The following is a 22281-nucleotide window of genomic DNA, read 5'->3' on the forward strand; positions in this document are numbered from 1 at the left end:
ATGAGAGCCTGGAGTGTGTGTGTTGACCTGTAGGTTGCTTTCCTACTACCATGTATCCAGTTTGCTCCTTTTGGTTTAATTCCTAGTACCCACCAACTTATTAAGTTGTAAGTGACTTGTCGAGTGGCCCAAATTCCATCTGATGCACACAGGCTTCCATACTCATCAGAATTCAGTGCTAACTAGCTCGACGAGTCCCAGACTGATCGATCGAGACTCCCGATGTGAGAAACCCGTTCAGCTGCAGCCGTTTCACACTGGCCATGCAATGTTCACTTGCGCCTTTTCATGGGTTGCGAGGAAAACAAGTAAAAACAACATTAAAAAAAATAATATGTAGTACATGTTTAAAAAAGTCAACAAGAAAAATACACGTGATGACATTAAGGTACAGAAGGATTTTGAAACGATCCGTATTGGTCAATGCTCAAAATTATCTTTGCAATATTGTTGAATGTTCCAAATTATCAAGAAGATTAGTGGTTTCTGCTACAAACTGGATCTACTGTCTGACATTATTGTCCATCGTGTGTTCCACTTCAGCCGCTTAAAGGAGCAATTGGGCCAAGATGAACATGCGATTCCCGTGGAGGAAGTCCTGAGTTTGGAGGATACCAGTCGTTATAATTCTACTTGAAAAGGTTTCTTAGCCCACGTATTTGATCAAGTGGAAGCATTGACCCGAGTCAAGCGCTACTTGGGAACGAATATGCTCGGTGAAGAGTCGTCTCCCCGATTTCATAACCAAGTATGTTGCTAAGGACATCAATTAAAAATAATGGGGGAAGTGTTATGTCCCGAGACATCAAGATGGGCGCCTGCAATATGTCTGCTAGTGTGAACCGACCCTGCGTGTGAACACACCCTTAGTTGAAGGGAGGTGAAGAAAGGCGGTTAAGAAGTCCTGTAAATAGGACCGAGCTCTTATTTGTGAGACATCTTGTGTGATCACCACACTTGGATTCTAGGCCCTTGGTAGCTCTACCCACACACCTGCTTGGTGTGGGCTTGGTGGTATGGGACACCAGCCCTTGCGGTAGAGGCTAGCCCATTAGCTGTAGGCTCCCAGGCTTGGGGGTTAGCCCGTATTGGCCCTATGGCTGGGAGGTGAGTCTGAAGGAGGAAGTGTTACGCCCCTAGACATCAGGATGGGTGCTTGCAATATGTTCGGCCAGTGTGAACTGACCCTGCATGTGAACGCACCCTTAGATGAAGGGAGGTTAAGAAGTCGTTTAAATAGGATTGAGGTCTCATATCTTGTGTGATCACCACACTTGGACTTTGGGCCCTTGGCAGCTCTACCCACACACCCGCTTGGTGTCTGCTTCGTGGTATGGGACATGGTGGCACGAGCCCTTGCGGTAGAGGCTGCCTGTTAGCTGCAAGCTCACAGGCCCAGGGGTGAGCCCATATTGGCTCTATGGATGGAGGGGAGTCTAATGTCTGCTCTCTATGCTTGCCTTTGTGTGAGTATGGTTTGTATCATGCCATGTGTGCACGATGGATCCAACAAGTGACTAACACTAAATCTGACCCAAAACTGCCGTTGCTGTTCGTACATGCTACATTAACAACCGGATTGGTTAGGAAATTTCATAGTGAGGTCTCGGTCAAACATTGACTGACCCAGATACGGGCTCAGTGTTTTGAATAATTTTGCATGAAATAGTTGGCTAAGTGATATTAATTTTTGTCATTTGTTAACGAATCAGCTGAAACTTCTATTTCCTTATCTTGCCAGGGGCTGTGGCAACGCCTTCTTGTGCTTGGTTCAACAGAAGACCCACTTGCTTCTTCTGAATATGGCACAATTCTCGGTAAGTGTACCATTGCGGTTTCTTGATTGAAGCATAACAACTAAAACACTGTGCGTGTCTGTTTTGTTGTATGTGGTTTCAGCACTAATTGAATCGGATGCGGAGGGAATAGGTGGGAGCGGGTTTATTGAGTGCATTGGTGAACACATCAACTCGGTAATTGCATATTATTTTTGGTTGTTTTAATTTCTAGTTTCAATGATCTTGAATGTGTGATCAGCTACAGGATAGTCAAGTGTAATCATGCCAACATTTTATGGCAAATACTATGTAAAGCCTTTAGAAGAAGGTAGACCTAGCTGCAGCTAGTTTGTTTCCCTTACGTGACATTGCTTAAAAGTCAAAGGGGGAGGGGGAGGGGGGGGGGGGGGGGGGGGGGTTTGGTTGCCCTCATATGGTGTACGAAGAACATTTCATGCATGGGTTGTACTATGCAACCATATGGTTTGCATTTAACCACTTTTGTACATGATAACTGGCCATTTTAGATGTTTTTGCTCATGGTTCTGGGAACTATCTGAGTGATTACTACCTCTCTTGCTAAATGTTCCGTACTGTCTTGTATTGTATTGCTCTTGTGCATGAACCATAGAAAGGGAGGGGGGTGGGGTTTAGACATTGACTTGCACATATTATGGTTTCTGTGTCCATTTTCCTGGGCACTGTTTGCGGTGAAAGAGTTGAACTAGCGCTTACATTTTCCTACTTGAATGTAATTTCAGGGTTGGACCTGTGTTTTGACCGAAGAGCAGTTTATTGCTGTTAAAGAACTGGTGAGCTGTGGCAAATAACAAAATATTGATGTTGTCAGATCATATTTGTCTTTGTGACCATATACTTGAGGTGTCAAAAGGGAACAAGAAATGAAAGTCTTAATACTCGGCTTTCAATGAGCTAACATGGATTGCTTATATGATCAGCATAGTAAACAAGCATATGGTATAAGATGGGAGGAAATCACAATATAATTTGGAACATACAAACCTAAACCCTTTTTGAATAGACTTGCTTCCGCTCTTTGTTTTTGACAGATTAAAACAACAGTCAGTCGTGCAATTTCTCGGAATGACATGGTGACAATACGCGCAGCACTTGAGTTTTCAGCAGTAGTTTACAGAAAAGATGTGGGCTCTGTTGCGGATTATATACAACGTCACCTTGGTGTTCTTCCTATTTGGGATGAATTGAGGTGTCTTTATTCTTCTGTGATCTCAGCGGACATTGTTGAGCTGCACCATGACCACTACAGAAGCTTTGATAATACTAGCACTTGATACTTACTGTTCTTATGTTGAAACAGGTTCTGGGATGGCTACTTTGATTGTCTCATGGATAGTGTCGCAGACAAGTAAGACTTCAAAAGATTCTTTTTCAAATTTGCAAAAGTCAGTCTTGTAATTTGGTGAACTTGCAAATTGTAAAGAATGAATAGTTACATACTTTCAAGCTTGGTAGGTTGAGTTTTCTTGTCCTTGTTTCGATAAATTCTGATATTTCAATCATGTGATAAAGCCTAATTAATGCAAGTACTTGCTCCTATTTATTATTTGACTTCTGATTGGGATGACATAATGAGGCTATGATGTGGCACATGCAAAAGCTCGTGCACACACAGACAGAGAGCAAGACAGAAAGAAAGATGTTATTATTGTCCTGTTGAGTCCAAGGACAATATGACCATATAGTATCATCTATAAACATCAGGATATGAACTATGTTGAAGGGCATCTTAGTTGCCAAGGGCTGTGAGGTGTAAGTTATGTCCTCTCTATGCATCCTTCTCGCAGAATTTGTGAAGCACTGCATTCCTGTCCCGTCGTCAGAGAGGAATCTGGAGCTTATTATTTACAAAGATGGGGGGTAGATGCTCATAAGAAAATCGTGGAAGTTCGTTTGATCTCATGTCTCTGAGTTGATGAAAAAAGCCAATAATGCAAATAAGGGTTTTACCGTCATGGGTGAAGCATCAAACTCCGCTCCGAGGAGATACTATTCACCCCTTTCCAGTCACAGGTTGTTTCCCCAACATGCCTCCTAACTTACTTGACTTGCTTGTGGATTGTGCTGAGTGTTGGGGCGTCGTTATACCTAGTTTGATATCTACTCGGTCGGGTACCTTGGAGTCCGGGTTTTTGTGCATGGCTCTCTGCCATTTCCCAGGACGATTGACATTGGTTACAAAGCAGAGGTAATACATCAGTGTATGTTGGCCATTGGCTTGCCGGATCAACGCTTAAGATGTCATATGTATGTTTGGCCACACGACACAGGGCTGCCCGACTCTGCCATGTTCCCAACAACAGCAGCAGGTGTCTTGTCAGTAGCAGGCAGCACTCCCTTGAGCCCTTGCTGAGGATTGATAGCCTATTCCGTGATGCTGTGTTTCATTGGCATCCTCACCCCGCTCCACGTTGGCTGCACCATCTTCCCCTCTGCATCTTATAGCATCCCTGGATACTTGACACAGATCATGATTCATCACCAAATGCTTCACACTTATCTTCTACCCTCTTAACTCTTCTCCAACAGGAGGCCACTTCTTTGTCGACAGGATCTGCTTCTGCGTTCACTTCGTAGCACAGGTGCGCCAGGGGACCAAGGCATGTCCTAGTGTACCAGTGTTGGACCAGTACGAAGGTGTATCTGTGTGGACCAGTGTACCAGTGTACCAGTGGATAGACCAGGTACACCTGGTACTTGTGGCCAAACACCTGTCCTTACCCTCAGCCTTTGGTAGCTGACAGTTGCAGCCTGACCACTCATCTAGATATTTTGAGTGGATACATCTTCAGTCGGATGTAATGTAGGGATTATCAGCCTCGAGTCAGTAGTCTCATCTGTCACTTTGAGTCAGTTGTGGTACTCTTCACAGAGTGTTGTACTGATCTGAGTCAAGAGTCGGCATCTGACTGCACCTATCCATTGCACCTTAGCCTTTGCATTCCCATTGTACCTGTATGCTGAGTCTCTGTCTGAAGTTGGGTGTGTTGCCAGCGTCCTCACAGTGCGCTCCTCCATTTTCTCAGTTTGATAAGTGCTCTCCATCCTAGTGTGTCTTGTGGTGTGCCTGGACTTACTTGCTATGTGCCTACCTTGTTAACTCTCACTGCCGCTGCCTTCTTACCTCAACGCCCAGCTGAAGTTCCCCATCAACTCTCACTTCCTCTCCTCTCAACTCGGCCCCTTCCTGACAACTCTTTGCCACCCTAACCACCTGAGTGTCCAAGTCTTAACTCTCCACCTCCACACCCCTCTCCCAACCTATCACAGCCCTTTGCTCCCCAACTCCACCCTCACCATCCGTCATTTCAAACCTTAAGGTTGTAACCATGCCATAACGCTAACAAGGCTAAGGATTAGGTGAGACTTATGTGTGACATATGGATGAGAAGTTTGAGCAGAATATTGCTATCGAGAAGGATGGGAAACCAAGGGCAGAGTTAGAAGAGCATCAAGAATGTGAACAAAATTCTGGAAGCACTTGTTTCCTGGGGTCTCATTGCTGAGCAAAGCTTTGTGTGGGATCATATAGTACTTTTTGTGCATGTCTAAAAGTTGCTTTTTGTTGTCAGGTCAGGAAATTTTGCTACTTTAGTCTCAGAACAATTGGTAATGGTCTCACAGCACATGGTAAATTTGTGTTGTTTTGGTTTCAGATGATTCTCTCACTGGAGATAGGCCTATTTGTTTCTGTTAACAATGTGGCTCTTTCAGGCTGGCGTAGGTCTCCCAGATGCTGAAGCATGGTTTATTCTAGAGTCCATTGCCAAGAAGCACAATCTAGGATCAAAGCAGTTGGTATACGTCACAGAAAAATGCCTGTTTTACAACAGTGAAAGTTTCTAATTGCATATCTGAATTTTCTGAGGTTTGGTTGCAGATCAAGCTCAGGGGTTTACTTGCTTACATGCAACAAGTGCGGATTGGTTATTGGGGTTTTACTCCTGTTCGATCACAAACTACCAATCCAGGTGGAGCAAACCAAAGCCAATTTCATGCCACAGATGAGACGCCACAGCCAGTTGAAGCAGCAGGGGCAACACGGAGCTGGGTCCAAAGCATGTTCAGTAGAGACAAAGCTGCAATTGCTGGCAGAAGTCACCATGGAACTTCAGATAGCAATGTTTTGGGTATAAGCCTGTGCTTTTGCCCCAATTTTGTTCGTGGATTTGCAGTCATGATCATCCAGCATTGAGACCGTAAATGGGTGTCTGTTTACATGTTCGAAACTTGTAGATTTTTGTGTGCTGGAGTAGTCATTATGCTTATGTGGGGAAGATCCATTCTGTAAACAATTGCACTAGGGGAACTAATCCGCGGTCTAACTTCTAGCCTTTTTTTTGGGGGAGGGAAGGTTATCGGCCATGTCCCTTTCCCTCTTCAGGCATCTTATGCCCATCTCTATTTGCTGAGAGCACAGTTTTGGTAACTAGGTTCAAGGAGTGTTGAATAGGCAGGGATGTTCTTTCAAGGACACAGTAAAACATGGGAACAAAAGATTAGCATTAGCTATAGGTCCTGTAGGGGATAGGTTCAAGGAGTGTTGAATAGGCAGGGATGTTCTTTCAAGGACACAGTAAAACATGGGAACAAAAGATTAGCATTAGCTATAGGTCCTGTAGGGGATAGGTTTGATGTGAAAGATTATCGTCAATTGTGTCTCATCTTCCATTGCTTAGATCAGCATGCATTTATCTGTATATTTCTGTAATTGCTGTGGCTAACATATCAGCAATCCTTTTTTGCAGTTGCCAACGATAACATCCAGAACATTCAGCAACCAAAGGTTGTGGATGGTTCAAGTGCTGCTTTGAGACGAGGTCCTTCTAGTGTCCGGACACTCAGAGGTCATAAGGCTGCTGTGACAGTATTGCATGCTGTAACAAAAGCAGAATGTGGGGAACATGGTGTGGATCATGATGACACGGGCCATTTTATCAGTGGTTCTGCTGACTGTACTGTAAGACTTCTTTTGACCTTGAGTTAAGAGTTATGCAAGTACCAAATTTTTGACTGCTTGAAAGAATTTTCCTCCATGCTTTTTCCTGAAAATACTAAGTGGACGAGGCTGCATTCAAAGGTCATGAGTATTTATAGCAGCCCTTGTAGATGTAACATTACCGTTGCAATGCCTAGACATCAAATGTCATGTTCAGTGGTTGATAAACGTGAAAAATGTGAATTATCACACCATCACAATCTCCTTGTTCCTCTTCTCAGAGAATTCCTTTGCTTTTCTGGAGTACATAGATGATAGGGGGAGAGAGAAATGAGATGAAATCGATTGTCCTATTCTAGTGAATGTGCACAATCTGGATGAGGATGTGGATGGGCACAAATGAATGAAAGGTGTGGCAATGGAATTCAGGTTAGGCAACAGGGGCTTACATAAACTTGTAATCGCTCTCCTAATATGCAGTCACTCAACCTGCCAACCCCACCACTTAGAAGAACAAAAGCTAAGCAAAACATGCTATGATGCTTCACTCTGATACGGGAACAGGAATGGCCAAAAGGGGAAGGGGAGAGGCAGATGGTCTAGAGGAGAAGGAAGAAATGGAGATTAATTGAGGAGGCCCCCAAAATGACCAAAAAGGGGTGAACGTTACCTACAAAATCCTTAACAATGACTCTTTGTTAGCCACTTTTGAATCTCGGAATGGGTCTGCAACAACTGTAAAGATAGTGGAACACATTCCGGAGCGGGGTTAGAATGTGCTCCTTGTTTGAAACGCAAATTAATACGGCACCTAGCTAGAACGGTGTATCCACCCCATGGCAAAGGCCTAGCATTCCCTGTTTCCATGATGTTGATGGCATTTGTAGCAACGCTGCTATGTAGAAATTACTTTGGATCTCCTAGTTTCAACAGATATCATTTAGTACTCTATGCTTTCTAATTGCTTTCTCAAATCTAAAATATGAAGCAATTAGCGCTTTTGGCTTTATTTAGAACTAGTGTTATCAAGCATACAACAGTAATATTCACTCACTTCAGGTACTAGACAGATCACATCTGTAGATTGATGGGAAGGCATGTTAAATGCAATTATTAGAAGTTTGGATGGACATGCCATAATCCATCATACAGGTCCATGGCAGATGTATTGCCAATACAGTACCTTCCTTCCGACTCCTTGATACATAAAGTTGCCGTTAACAACTCAACTCTGGAGCCTATTGTTGAGCTTGTGAAAGCCCACAAAATGTTAAGGAAAAGGCCTCAACATAAAGTTGCACTGCTGTAGCACATTAGTTGAATCTTGTACGCTACCTTCCTTCCTCCTCTTTTCATCCATGGCTCGAATGTTTTGAAATTTGATCAGATTTTTGTCAAATAACCTTCGCTCTTGCCTTTGTCTCATCATGTTGTAGAATGGTCAGCCATGTGTCAATTAACTGCTCTTACTACGGAGGCTATCTCGGACTGAATCATATTCATGGCATACTCTCACTCTAAATGTTTGACTCTAGGGTGTTCTGCATCTTTTTACTGTTTCGACACACCTCCACTGCTGGATGTATCAATGTCACATGAACAGAGGTGTGAAAATTGCACGTTGTCTGAAGAATGAAGCGATCAGTCGCGTCATAAATCGCACTGAGATACTCCTATACGGAAGATAGGATTTCTGTTCAGATGGTTGGACTGTACAAAGTGATGGTGTGACACCCTGTTACAGGGTTGTGACTATGTCACAAGGCTGTGACTACTGCTAACCTTAGTTGTTGGTTTCTTTCCTTTGATTTTTATTTCATTTTTGGGACCCTCTTTTTGAAGTTGCAAATGGTTGGACATTGTATGACCAGTGTGAAATGGCCAAGGGCCGAGAGACCTACCCACCCGTCGGGCCGACCGGCACTGGAATCCGAGCAGTAAAAGTATGTCTAGGCTCAGTTCAAAGTCATTTAGGCCCCGCGCGACGCTTATAAGTTGTTGGGTGCTAGGAAATTAACTCAAAAGAGGCAAAGTGGACACATGGTGGCTCCAGGTCTGTTTGCCAAGTCAAGCAGCAAGAGGGGTGCCCAAATTGAGAGGGGGACTGATTTTTACTCAATTGTGAGCTCTACAACGTGTGTGAGAGTAGTTGTTGGAGCAAACTGAAAACCTTGCGTGAACTGAATTCCCTGCGTGTTGCTGGTTCCTGCACGCCTTCACCTTTGTGAACTGGGCGTTCCGCGCGCCCTACGCTCCTCTCCACAGCAGTCCTCTTGCGCGCAGCAATCAGCACCTGCCTGCTCGCGTTTCATCTGCTGTTGCTGGTCTGCTTCAGAGTATGTGTGGGTGTGACAGTGTGTGTGTGTGCACGCGTGTTGCGGACAGCAGTTCAGGTTTGGCGCTTTGTGTGGTACAGACACTGGTGTTGCTAACAACAGTTCAGGTTTGGCGCTCTCTGTAGCACAAACAGTTTCCGAGTATTACTTACGTTAGGCGCAATTCATTTTCAGTCAATAGACTTGTGTACAGAGGACTTTTTTGGGTGCAGTATTGTTGGCAGTGTACATAATTTTGTTATTTTGGCTTCCAGTAGTTAGCAGTACATAACATTAAGCTCTCAGTGTATGTCCGATTCAGCCGTGCCCTTTATCAGCTCATATAAACGTAGAAAACAGATGGCACCTGAGTCTTCGGAAATGGGTGAAATTCAAGCTTGTTTGTCTGAAGATTTTGAAGGTGCTCGGAACGCTTGGGAGGGGCAGGAACGTGCTACTGAAGTGCTCATTCCTGCGCAAGCTTTGATGGACCCAGTGGCGCAATATGCCTTAAATGCAGTTATTCTGTTCTTCTCAGGCAAGATGCCTATTGCACAAGATGTCGGTCAGTGGGTAGACTTTCTTCTTAAACGCCAAGCGGCTCGAGGTGTTTACTTCGGTGCCAGAGGATTCTATGAAGTTTTGTTGGCAGACACTGATGCACGTAATATGTTGCTTGAGTTGTCTCGGTTGTTCTTTGGTACTCATATGACACATGTATTGCCGTGGGCCCTTACCAAGGACTATCAAAGTCTAATCTGTCATAAGTGCCCGGTATGGGTGGAAACTCTCAATTTCCCACGCACTTGGCGCCACTTTCTTCCTATGCTTGCCTCACGTTTGGGAAAAGTAATTTGTCCTCCTAAGCTTGATGCCAATACAAATTGTTTTTGTGTGCTTTGGGATACGGATGTTCCCACCCCTGAAGGTATTACTGTCAATTCGGGAGACCCTCTCATTGGGAAATGCCCTTTTAAGCTCAGATGGGGAAAATTTGCAAATTCATGTTTTCGCTGTGGAAAATTTGGTCACATGCAATCTGAATGTTCTGAGCCTATTTTGCAACCCACTCCTTCCGTTGTTCCTCAGATTGTGATTTCTACTGAGAGAGAAGTCCCTCATCCCTAATTTGCCGCTGTTACGGCTTCTGCGCTGCCTTATGTTTTATCTGTGGATAAAGGCAACGTCAAACCTGCTGTTTCCCACAATCCTCAGGGTAAAGGAAAGTCTGTGTCTACTCCTGAAATCAAAAATAAGGGGGAAAAGGTGGACTCGGTGGATGGATCTCCCTGGGTGACTCCCAAGAAAACTATTAAGATCCGTTCGCAGCTCTCCTCTTGTAATTATGTACCTCCTAAAGTGAAATCTGCGGGGAAAAAACCTCTTCCCTGTGATTATAATCGCACTCTTTCGGATGCATTGAATAAGGTTGTGCACTCTTATAGAGATGCTGTGGTTCATGGTACTTCTCAATCACTTGTAGGCCTTGTGGCCTCTGAGACAGACATGCAGAACACAGCGGTTGAGTCACGAGTTGCTGACGTTGATGTGCTTATGGGCACATCAACTTAGTCCCTTGCTTACTTTGCCTCTGTATATATCTCTTCAATGCATAGTTGTGTTAAATGCAATTCATATAATGTGCGTGGGTTATGTAACCCTGACAAATGGAGATTAACCTGGCACTATGTGCATACGTGTATGGCAGACATTGTGGTTTTGCAAGAGCATAATCAACATGAATATGCTGGGCAATGCTCGTACTTTGCGGAGTACTGGATAGCATATGCTGGATTGTCGGGTTTTTCAGGTGTTTTGATTATGGTTAGGCATGAGTTGCAGCCTGTTCTGGTGTATAATGATACAGAGGGTCATTGGATGGTTGTCCAATGCATGATCAATGGCCAAATTTATGAATTTGGTGGTGTCTATGCGTATACGGCTTCGGGACAACGAGTTGCGTTGTGGCGTGAGATATCTTCTTATCCATGGATTTCCAATGCCCTGCTTTGTGGTGATTTTAACAATGCACCCGCTTTATAACACCACAGGACATTCCCACATGCTTAGCATAGAATTGCAGGCCTGGATAGATCTTGTGGCATGCACACAGATGTTGGACTTGTGGACCTTCTTGCATCCTAATGTTTCGGGGTACACTTTTCAACATAATGCTTTTTCTACATATCGTGCCAGATTGGATCGATGGTATGTCCTCGCATGCAACAATTTGATGAGTTTGTATGCGAAATGCACATAGATCGTTCTTTGCTTTTATCTGATCATACTCCTGTTGTGATGCTGTTGCGCTATGGGCAACAATGCTCTGATCAACCGCTTTCTAAGAAACTCCTGCTGCACATGAACAATGCTTATCTTTCACATGAAGCATTCTGCGAGATGATTTATGATATTATTCCCCCTTTAGTTGCTCAAATGTATCTTGATCCTGATGTTGCTTGGATTTTCTTTGTTGCACGAGTACAGAGTGTAATTCAGGACTATATTAAGCAATACATGTTTCAATTACATGGCGTTGTTGACGACGCCAAAACATCTGTATCAATAGCTCCAACTCTTAGCTGCCACACGTTCATTGTCAGAAAGGGAATTAATAGCCCTTTGTCAGGCCTGGGTGAGTTTGCAGCATAATGATAAACGAAAATTGGTTAAATGGCAGACTCGTGCTCACCATTGAGCTTTTATGGACAAGGGATGTGCCTCGAAACAGTTTTTTAAGCACTTGCATCATTCAAGGGCTTCTCAAACTATTAAGCGGGATATGTTCCGACCGGGAGCCTGGACAACCTCGAAGCGTGAGCTTGCGGATTCCATGGTGTCACATTTTGGGAATGTTTTCTCTGTCCCCCCTCCCTGCGGCATCTGCTGAAGTTATTAATGCACGCCAAATTTTGTTATCTACATTGCATTCAATTGTCCTGTCTCATGATGCTTTGCCATAGAGGCAGATTTTACTAAAAATGAATTGCATTCGGCATTGCTTTGCTCTTGGTAGATGGCGTTTGCCTGGTTGGACGTGCTCACTGTGGAATTTTTTATCGCCTTTTGGGAGTCTCTGAAAGAACCTTTGCTTAACATGATGAACATTGCATGGGCGAAGCAGTGTTTGCGGATGTCTTGGAAAGAGGGTTTGCTGAAGTTATTGCTCAAACAACCGCAATAACTTCAGCAAACCCTCTTTCCAAGACATCCGCAAACACTGCATTGGCGGTCGTTAACTCTCATTGGCGGTTATATATAAAATCTTGGCTAAAATCATTGTGAATCGTATCAAGGAACCTCTTATGGTTGGTATCCATTCTGCGCAGTATGGCTTTATTCCTCGTCGCCAGATTTTGGATAATCTGGCTAATGTATTGATTGGAATGGAATATGTAAAGTATACCCAGCAGGATGTTCTTGTGATGATGCAGGTGGACATTCAAAAGGCTTTCGATACGGTACAATGGGATTTCATTGCTGTCATGATGCGGGCCCTTGGATTTGGTCCTATGATGGCTAATGTGGTATACTTCTTGTATGCTCACAGTACATCTTCAGGCCTCCTTGATGGGGAGCTGACAGAACCTTGGCCTCTTGGATGCTCGATGAGACAAGGTTGCCCGCTTAGCGCCTTGTTATATGCTACTGCCACCCACTCCTTGTTGTTCTATGTGGATCATTTAATTTCGCTCGGTCGTCTTCATGGGCTGAAATTACTGACTGGTAAAGACTTCTCAAGGCAGGCCTATGTTGACGATTCATTGTTCATGCCCCGCAATAACCAGGATGATGTGTGTGAAATTATGTCGGCATTGAATACATTTGGCCTGACAGCAGGCCTTAAGGTTAACTTTCACAAATCTAAACTCTTGCCTCTGGATGTTTGTGACTGGCATCGTCTTTTGTGGCCTGGTGAGATTCTTGATCCGCAGGTGGTGGTCAGGCACTTAGGATACCCTATCGGCTTGCAAGTAACCAAATTACCAATACACATCAAATTGATTGGGTTATGCACAGGCTGAATGTCAAATTGCACTATTGGAAACTGTCTACATGGCCGCTACATGTTCGACTTCGAATTGTGCAAAGTATCATGATGGCATACATTCAATTTTGCTTGCCGTTGTTACATTGGCCTCGCTCCCGTCTCTCATTCCTTATGTCCAATATTGTATCTCACTTGTGGTGCACTAGTGCTCATAAGAAAGGCCTCCGTTTGTTAGCAATGGAGAAATTTTGCACTCTGAAGCGTCTTGGGGTTTGAATATTTTGGACCTTTGATGCCATGCATTGGCAAGGAAGGCTGTGTTATTACCTACTCTTGTGCCGCAATCTCAGCCTTGGACAATTATGGTTGCTGATCTCTGTCGGCACGCTACTACTACTGCTTTTGGTCGTTGGCAGACTTCCCTTTGGGAGATTGTGTTTGGCAAGATGGCTGGTTATGTTCTGGGTTGCTTATTCACCTCTGCCTTGCTCTCCGCTTGGAAAGTTGTTACGGATCATCTCTGTTGGCATGGCAGGCAGTAAGCAGATGGGAATTCCTTGCGTTTGGAAAGCATTCACTGGAGTAAAGTGTTTTCTCTTACCCTCGTGGCATATGCACAGTGGATGATGTGGTGGATTCATCTCTCAATTTTCTTACCTTTTCTCAAGCAGCAACACGTTTTGGGTTGGGCTTGCATTATCGTCAGATTTGGCGCCTGCTTCAGCTTGTGACGGCTGATTTTCTCCCTATTCCGCTGTTGGCAGGTGGTTGCCGTATTCAGGATTGGACTCTATGGGATACTCCTATGGATGCAATTTCTGCCCTTCATATCTATGCTTCTCTTGTGCAAGACTCTTGGCTGGCTGATCACTGTAATGCGCTCTGGGCTTTGCACAAATCTGAACGATGGTGGAGACAGGCTCTCACTGCGATTTGGAAGTCTCGCTTGCCTCTTAAGGAGCGTCTGTTTCTTTGGCGTTGTTTGTTGGGAGTTCTTCCAGTTGGAACTCTCCTTGCAGCGTGTCGCATTAGCTCCTCTCATTGTGTCAGCTGCCTCGTTGCTGATGAGAATGTCAGACATTGTAGCGTGGATAATGTGTCGTCCTCTCTACAGTGGGTGGTCCTCAGTGCAATGTGCGAGACATTCTCACTCAAACAGACTGAAAACAGGAAACAATAGACACACCCTAGCTCACAGAGACACAAGAGCAGCAGTAGAGTAGACCACAACAAGTGACTCGACTATCTCAAAGCATTGATAGAGGCTTTGGCGTGGCAGCACACTCAGTTCCAACCCAGGACTCACAAGTACAATGGGGTGTCGAGGTTCATATGTGCCGGGATGGTGAAGACGTGCTCTGTGTATAGACTCACTGCTCTAGAGGACTATGCTGGACCAAAGGTGAAGACGATGATGATAATGACCCAACGGCTCATAAATGTCAGCCACCTAAGCCAATCTCCAAAGTGAGTGGTGGTGGTGACCTGGCCACGATGTCCACTAGACCACCGTCCGTATCTTGTCACGTGTCACTGCCCAGCCCAGCCCAGAGAGTCCGTCCAGAGTCCGACTAGTGTGAGGCCAGACCAACCGTACTAACTGAGTGTCCTGTGAAAGTGACACTGTAGCCTGCTACAGGTGGCCCGCCACAAGACCGCTCACCGTCTCGGTGAGAGGAAATATTGAAAAACTAGGAGATACTGAAAAAATGTGAAATAAAACCAATAGGTACTGCATGTACATCTTTCTTGAAGCAGGTGCTTGGCCCACCCATCCAAGAAATGATTGCAGCTGGCAAGAGAATTCAACTTTGGAGGAGGAGGTTTCTTTGCTCGATCACAACACAGGATGGCGGATTCTTATGCAGAGATGATGACAAAGAATTTAAAGAAGTTCCAAGTAGAGTGTGAAGAGCTGTAGCAAACTCTTGGCACTTCTCGAGCTGAAAAGGAATGAAGTGTAGTCCCTCTAAAGGAGGCATATGAGAGGCTCTTGAAGGAGTTGCAGAGGCCAATCGTAGTTGTTGAGGGAGAGCATGAAGGGTTCACGAAGCAGATTGAAATGTAGCCTTCTTGACACGAAGCAGAATGAAACGCAGACTCCTTGACGAGAATTTTTGGGTTGCAAAGGGAGCTTGAGGCTACTGAAGATGATCCCGTTTCTTGTTTCTGATATCTACTCTGTGGGTTCTGAAGATGGAAGAATCAAGTTCTGCGCCTCAAGAGATTCAATTAAATGTAAAACTTCTGGCTGATCCATCTCCAGTAACCTGCCGGTAACTTTTCTTGCGTGATCCTGTACTAAATGATCTACAAAGTGGATACAGCTTCTCTCCCAACATCAATCTCTGTTGTTGAGGAGGAGCTGATGCTAAGGCTGATTCCAAAGCTGTAATCGGCATAAAGCCTGTATCAGATGTGCTCAAAGGCATTCCAGCCATTTCATAGCTATTGGCTCCTTGAAGAGATACTTCTGAGCCATTCCTAGACGTCTGAGAGTAGCGTAGTGGCCGGTTCCGCCACGAGAAATCATCTGCTGAGGCAGAAGCGGTTGCTGCTGAGGCTGGGTTTATTAGATAGGGCAGGGGTGGGCAGGGGCGAGGGGCTAGGGACTAGAGGCTAGGGCTAGGGCTAGGGACTAGGGGCTAGGGGCTAGGGACTAGGGACTAGGGGCTAGGGGCTAGGGGCTAGGGACTGGGGACCAGGGACTAGGGGCGAGGGGCTAGGGACTAGGGGCTAGGGGCTAGAGGCTAGGGGCGAGGGGCTAGGGACTAGAGGCTAGGGGCTAGGGAACATGGGCGAGGGGCTAGGGACTAGGGACTAGAGGCTAGGGGGTGAGGGACCAGGGACCAGGGACCAGGGGCTAGGGGCTAGGGACTAGGGATTAGGGACTAGAGGCTAGGGGCGAGGGACTAGGGACTAGGGGTGAGGGGTGAGGGGGAAAGGGGGGCGAGGGCGAGGGGGAAGCGGAGGGTTAGGGCGAGGGGCGAGGGGATGGGAAAGGGTGAGGGCGAGGGGAAAGGGGGAAGGTTAGGGCGATGGCGAGGGCGAGGGGAGGGGGAGGGATTAGCTCAAGGGTGAGGGGGAGATGGGAAGGGTAGGGTGATGGGTAGGGTGCAAATAAAGAGCACGCAGCTATCATGAGCAAGAGAGATATCATGATCTTGGAATTCTTCTTGCAAGACGGGTTCGGTGAAGGGAGTTTGCTAGACACAGAGGAGAGCTTTGTTCTGGTCTGAGAAGCAGACACCAAAGGGGTTGATGTTTGAAGGGGGTTGAACTGCTGTAGAAGAGATTTCTTACTGCTTTTATGCTTCTTCATAGGCTCAGGTGGCACATTAGATTGAGTTGCTGTGGAATCATTTGAAGAGGGTGTTCCTTCAGGCAAAGAGTGAATAGAGACTCCATAACAAGGCATAGATTTGGTAGCCTCCAACCACTCAAGCAGATATTCGTCTGACCCTTCAGGTGTAGTAGGCTGCTCTTGTTCAGGGTTGGTTTCCATTGACAAAGAAACTTGTTGCACCACTGGATCCATACCTCCTTCCAAAAGGATGGGTTGCATCGGGGAGCCAGAAGTTTGTATCCACATTGCGTCGTTTCCCCAATCATGAAGTGCTTTAGTGTGTCGCAGCATGGTCTTCCAATGAGCAAAGGAAATCCGCCCTCAACCTGGGGAAGACGAACCACCACAAAATCCAAGTTAAAAGTAAAGTTTTGTACTTGCAGAGGCACATTGTCCACGATGCCCACTGGGTATACTGTTCGTTGATCGGCCAATGTAACTGTGAAGGGGGCAGGGCGAGTAGGCTGTAGACCTAGAGCTAACATAGTGAACTTGGGCATCAGGTTGATGCCAGATCCACCATCCACTATCACTCCTGAGAATTGCCTACCCAAAACGGACACTGTCAGGCGAGGGCTTCTATAATCAGTGAGTGGAGCAGCAGGATTGGATATCATATAGGACTCTGATGGTCGCACTTGGAGGTGCCCGCCACTAGGACCTGCTCCAGGATAAAGTGATTGAATCATAGCAAGGGTGTCACCTCTAAACTTTGCATCTAGTCGCAGCATGTCATAGAGGGACACTTGTTGGAAAGTGTTCTTCAAGACTGTCTCTGCTGTAAGCTTCTCTTTTTCTACCTGTTGTTCCTCTGGTACCTTGATCTTCTGTAGATCGGAAACTGCTTCCAAGAAAGCTTCATCAATATCGGAGAGCAAAGATTTGGATTCTTTGATGGCACTGGGGGATGGCTTGTTAATAGCTGCAGGCGGGGTATCCACTGGTGTGAGATTGTGTGGGGGAGTTGAACTTGTTGCAATGCTAAGACCGAGAGCGACTCTCTGGGCCCGGGTGAGGACGCGCGATGGCTTCTCTACCAGCTGCGGCGGCTTATTTTTAGGGGTAACCACGTGGGTAGAAGGGGGACATCAAATTGAGCTTGGGAAAGGCAAACTCATTCTGGCTTTGACTTGGGTTCGAAGCCGTGGATGCACGAATTTTAGGGCAATCTTTACTGTAGTGATCCTTCATATCAGGGCAATGCCGGCATTTGCTTTGGTAATGACCATATTCCCTGCATCTTTAGCACAAAATGGGCCGATTCACTGGACGAGTCGAAGGACGAGGTGGTCCTTGCTCTATGGAGTTAGAGGTGGAGGCTTAGAAGCTGTGAGGTGGAGTGTGAGCATGGGTGTGATAAAAGCTCTGAGAGGGAAAAGTGCTTTGCATACCTGGCATTGGAGGGGCTGTCAGCAAAGGTGGCATATGGTGTAGATGGCCACAGGAAGAAACCATGTTGGATGCAGGTGCTGGCCCTTGCTGAAGAGAAGGACCAAGACCTTGTTGTATTTGTCACAATCCCTTGAGGTAGTAACAGTCCTTGTCCTCATGTCGAGATTTTTCACAGAAGTGGCTGTAACCCCGACGGGGACATTCATGTGGAGGGTGCCCTGGAGAGCGGCATGAGCTACACCAAACCGTAGCCTTGGTCTCTTGCTGACACTTGAGCTCTTCTAGCTCGCGCTTAATCCGTTCCAATGCCTCGTGATGTGGAGGCTTCTCTTGTCTAAGAGAGAAGGACCTCTCCTTTTGAAGAGCTCGCTGTAACTTTAGGGCTTCCAGTTCCCTACGTAAAGAAGTTAAAGGATCAGAAGGACTTTCCAAAAACAAAGAGAGGGTCTCCATGTGAGGGGGGTTGGTGAACAGCTTCCTAGTCCCCTCTATCCTCGTAGCAGCTGCGATGAACTCCTCCAGAGTGGTGTCGGGTCGGAGACTCTCTCGTAGTTTTTGCTGAGAACTTTTGGGAAGCGCCTTCTCCACCCACTTCTTAACCATGACTTCACCGGGTTGCTGAGGAAGCTTGGCAGCTAGAGACTTGGTCTTAGTCATAAGCTCTGCAAAAGTCTCCTCTGGCTTGAGCACCATGTTGGCCAACTCATCCAACACCTTCTCCTGGTAGTCACCTGGCCTGAAAGCTGCACCAAACTGCTGTCTTAAGGCTGTCCAAGTTGCAAAATGGTTCTCTGCAAAGTGGCTGTACCATTTGTCTGCTAAGCCGTCCAAGGTGGATGGAAAAAGTACCATATAAGCATCTTCTCTGTTAAGACCACGTCCTCTACAGAGAGATACGAACCTCCGTGCATGGTCGTCAGCATCCTCCGAAGAAAGTCCTCTGAAGGTAGGGAACTTGATATTTACCTTGGCCAAAACACTAGCTAACGGCTCCATGGCCCCTTGTGTAGCCTGTTGCACAATAGCCTGTTGTAGCAGAATAGGAGAGAGCTTTACTGGAGAACGTGATCGAGAAGATGCGGGACCGGATGAAGGAATGGGTGATGTCGTATGTGTAGGTATAGGTGATGAGGTTGATGGACTCTACAAGGTGTCAAAGGTCGTCTTCTGTGATAGTACTTCAGAGGGCTCAGTAGTGTGCTTTGACGCTTGATTGACCGCCTTGTATGGGTCATGCAGCGACCACCAATCGAACCAACTTTGGCAAAAGGGGCCCTTAACTGTGGGCTGAACAACAAAGGTCTAGACTAGGACAAGTGAGGATAAGGACCAGACCACATGGTCCAGGACCACCAATGACTAGACCACCTAGCTGGACCAAGACGAGGAGAACTGTACCAAGGCGAGAAGGACTGGACCAGGACTAGGGACTAGACCAAGACCAGAGACGAGGACCAGAGACTAGGGACTAGACCAGGACCAGAGACGATGACCATAGACTAGACCAGGACGAGAGACGAGGACAAGAGACGATGACGAGGACTGGTTGGACCAGGGCGAGAGAGGACCAGACCAACAAACTAGCAACCCAAATGCAAGCAAAGGGGCGAAGCTCGGTAACAACGAACTAGCTTCACGATTTGTATCTCCACAGAGAGTGAGACTTCATGTGAGGTCCCACCGTGATCGCCAAAATGAGAGCACCTGTAGCGCGGATAATGTGTCATGCTCTCTATAGTGGGTGGTCCTCAGTGCAATGTGCGAGACAATTTCACTCAAACAGACTGAAAACAGGAAACAAGAGACACACCCTAGCTCACAGAGACACAACAACAGCAGTAGAGAAGACCACAACAAGTGACTCGACTATCTCAAAGCATCGATAGAGACTTTGGCATGGCAGCACACTCAGCTCCAGCCCAGGACTCACAGGTACAATGGGGTGTCGAGGCTCAGATGTGCCGGGATGGTGAAGACGTGCTCTGTGTATAGACTCACTGCTCTAGAGGACGATGCTGGACCAAAGGTGAAGACGATGATGATAATGACCCAACGGCTCATAAATGTCAGCCACCTAAGCCAATCTCCAAAGTGAGTGGTGGTGGTGACCTGACCACGATGTCCACTAGACCACCGTCCGTATCCTGCCACATGTCACTGCCCAGCCCAGCCCAGAGAGTTCGTCCAGAGTCCGACTAGTGTGAACCAGGCCAGACCAACCGTACTAACTGAGTGTCCTATGAAAGTGACACTGTAGCCTGCTACAAACATCTGCTTTGGGATTGTCGCTGCACCAGGACATTCCTTCGATGCGTTTCTGCTTGTATAAATCTTCGATTTCCCTCGGCGGCTTTCCACAAACGTTTCTGGCTTTTTGGCATTCTTCCGACTTCCCTCCAGTGTTGTACCATCTTCTTCACATGGGTCGGATTTTGGTCGCTATGGTCTATGAGGCGCAATCTCCGTATGTTTCACCGTCGTGAGGCGGACCCTTTTCCATCCTTCAAGATTTCGTTGAGGCAATCGTTACATTTTGCCATTGACACTTGGGACATATCCCTGGAAATCTTGCAACTCTTCTATGTTTGCTTTTAGCGATTTTACGTCGCAGAACACAGTTGTGTTCTTCCCCTTGTATCTGATCCTTTTGGTGGGTTCTCCTCGGTTTGAGGTTTCCCACTTGTAAATTAATCAAATCAGATTTACAAAAAAGTGTGTGAGTTGTTGGTGCAGGTGATGAAGCTTTAACGGAAAGCTTGCCTTCTCCCTCGCACTATGTAGCGCAATGATTCGGCTCTCGCGCAATTCTCTCCCCTCTTGAATACAGAATCGTGATGCCCCGCTCGAGGGCTATTCATGTGTATGTACAGTTATGTGGGTTCATGCGCGTATGCCGAGGCAAGAGCCTCTTGTCCAGGTGAATTCGGAGAGATTTCACGCGAGAAATCTCGTCCAATTGAAAGGGCAAGTAGCTCAACAGGTGCAAGAGTACGAGGGCTTTCTACGGATGCGATCGACACACGAAATGGAGCCCAAAATAGGAAATTAAAGGCTGTGTATTTTTACAAGTTTAGGGTTTTGGCCTTAATCGATCCCTAATACTAAAACCCCCAGGAGGTCCGGGGAAGCGATGGGATCATTGTACATGTGATCTGGTGCATTTGTGGGGCAGAAAACAGAGAATTCAGCGTGCTGCAGGTTCTCGTAAGGTTTGGGAAAGTGCCTGTAAGCGTCGGGAAAGTCACTCATTGCATGGGTTTTCTGTCTGTGAAGCTTCCTAGTACGGTTATGTTACCAAAATCCGAAATTGGGCCATAACAAGTCTTTTCAACCCCGTTTATGCGGGACAACTCGTGGAGAAACACAGGTTTTGTCTCCATTTTGTTAAGAATAAAGAAATATCGAAAGGGGCGCTAGTCTTTGGGGCCAACAGGGTGTAGGCGTTTGCTTAGAGCGCTCTAGCTTCCAGGCCCTGTTCATTTGAAGTGTTAATTCCATTCACAGGTTTAATGTGAAGTTTCTCTGTGTCCTAAAGTTGAAGTAAAGTTTTAGGTGAAAGCCAAAGTCTACCGCCCTACGGGCCGGTTTCATGGTCCCTTTGCCGGGACCGAATCACTTTTTCTTCAAAGAGCGAGCCTTGGTTGGATTTCGGCGAAGACACAAAGTAAAGGATCTTGAAATTACGCTATGGCCAACAAAGGGAAACGCATTATGGAAGAGGGTAACTTTGCGCAGGACAAGCTGGCAATACCTACGGTGTTTGAGGTTGGCGAGAGCTCTAGGCCACCCCTGTTTGTACTTTTTGTTGATGTGAATGCTCCACCAATGTAGGGCTTTATGACTGGGCAACTTGAAGATGATGCATTCAAGACTCAATGGGTTTCCGTTGTGAATATTTTCACTCGACTGGTGCAGAATCAAAGGTTTATGGAGTTTTTGCAAGTGCCACCTGCAGACAAGGCAACTCATACAGCCGGTAGAGACTGTTGAGGCTCAAGCCCAGGTTCTTCATGTATCCTAGCAGGATAGGGAGCACTTGCACGTTGCGGAGTCTGTTGGGCTCCAAGACGGGTTCCTTCCGTCCATGAATAGGTGGTTAGGACGCCAATTCCACAGGTTTCGCCAGTTCAGCCCGCCACCTTTCAGAGTCTACGTGTTGCATTAAATGGACAGGGAACCAGTTTCCAGGCAATGCATCAGGTTTTTCCACCACCCATGGTACATTCTGGGTACTTCCGAGGTGGATCTGTGGTCCAAAGTATGGCTGGTTATGCGCCTGGAAACCAGCAATATATGCAAGGAACAATCTTTGGGGGTATGCAAGGCATGATGCCGAACCCCATGTATGGTAGTATTGGCATGTGATAAGGGTTTCAGTGCAATCAAGGCTAGTTTGGGGTGCCACGTTGCAATTTTGGCATGGCTGGTTTTTCAGGACAGCAGCTAGATATGGCACCGATGACTCAAAAATGGCAATGGCC

At 46.3% G+C, this 22281-nt stretch overlaps 1 protein-coding gene across 1 annotated transcript in view; it reads left to right on the plus strand.

Moving 5' to 3' along the window:
• SCD1 (stomatal cytokinesis defective / SCD1 protein (SCD1)) overlaps positions 1–22281 on the plus strand; it is a 143360-nt gene that overhangs the window by 111237 nt on the left and 9842 nt on the right. The window contains exons 15-23 of the mRNA XM_086514861.1: positions 1742–1817; positions 1900–1973; positions 2540–2590; positions 2849–3006; positions 3118–3165; positions 5390–5447; positions 5532–5615; positions 5698–5947; positions 6566–6777. Of these exons, the coding sequence (XP_086370987.1) occupies positions 1742–1817; positions 1900–1973; positions 2540–2590; positions 2849–3006; positions 3118–3165; positions 5390–5447; positions 5532–5615; positions 5698–5947; positions 6566–6777 (1011 nt within the window). The remainder of the gene's footprint in view (positions 1–1741; positions 1818–1899; positions 1974–2539; positions 2591–2848; positions 3007–3117; positions 3166–5389; positions 5448–5531; positions 5616–5697; positions 5948–6565; positions 6778–22281) is intronic.

The sequence above is a fragment of the Adiantum capillus-veneris genome, chromosome 1, assembly GCF_014529385.1.
Source record: "Adiantum capillus-veneris isolate H3 chromosome 1, ASM1452938v2, whole genome shotgun sequence".
NCBI classification, from domain to species: domain Eukaryota; kingdom Viridiplantae; phylum Streptophyta; class Polypodiopsida; order Polypodiales; family Pteridaceae; genus Adiantum; species Adiantum capillus-veneris.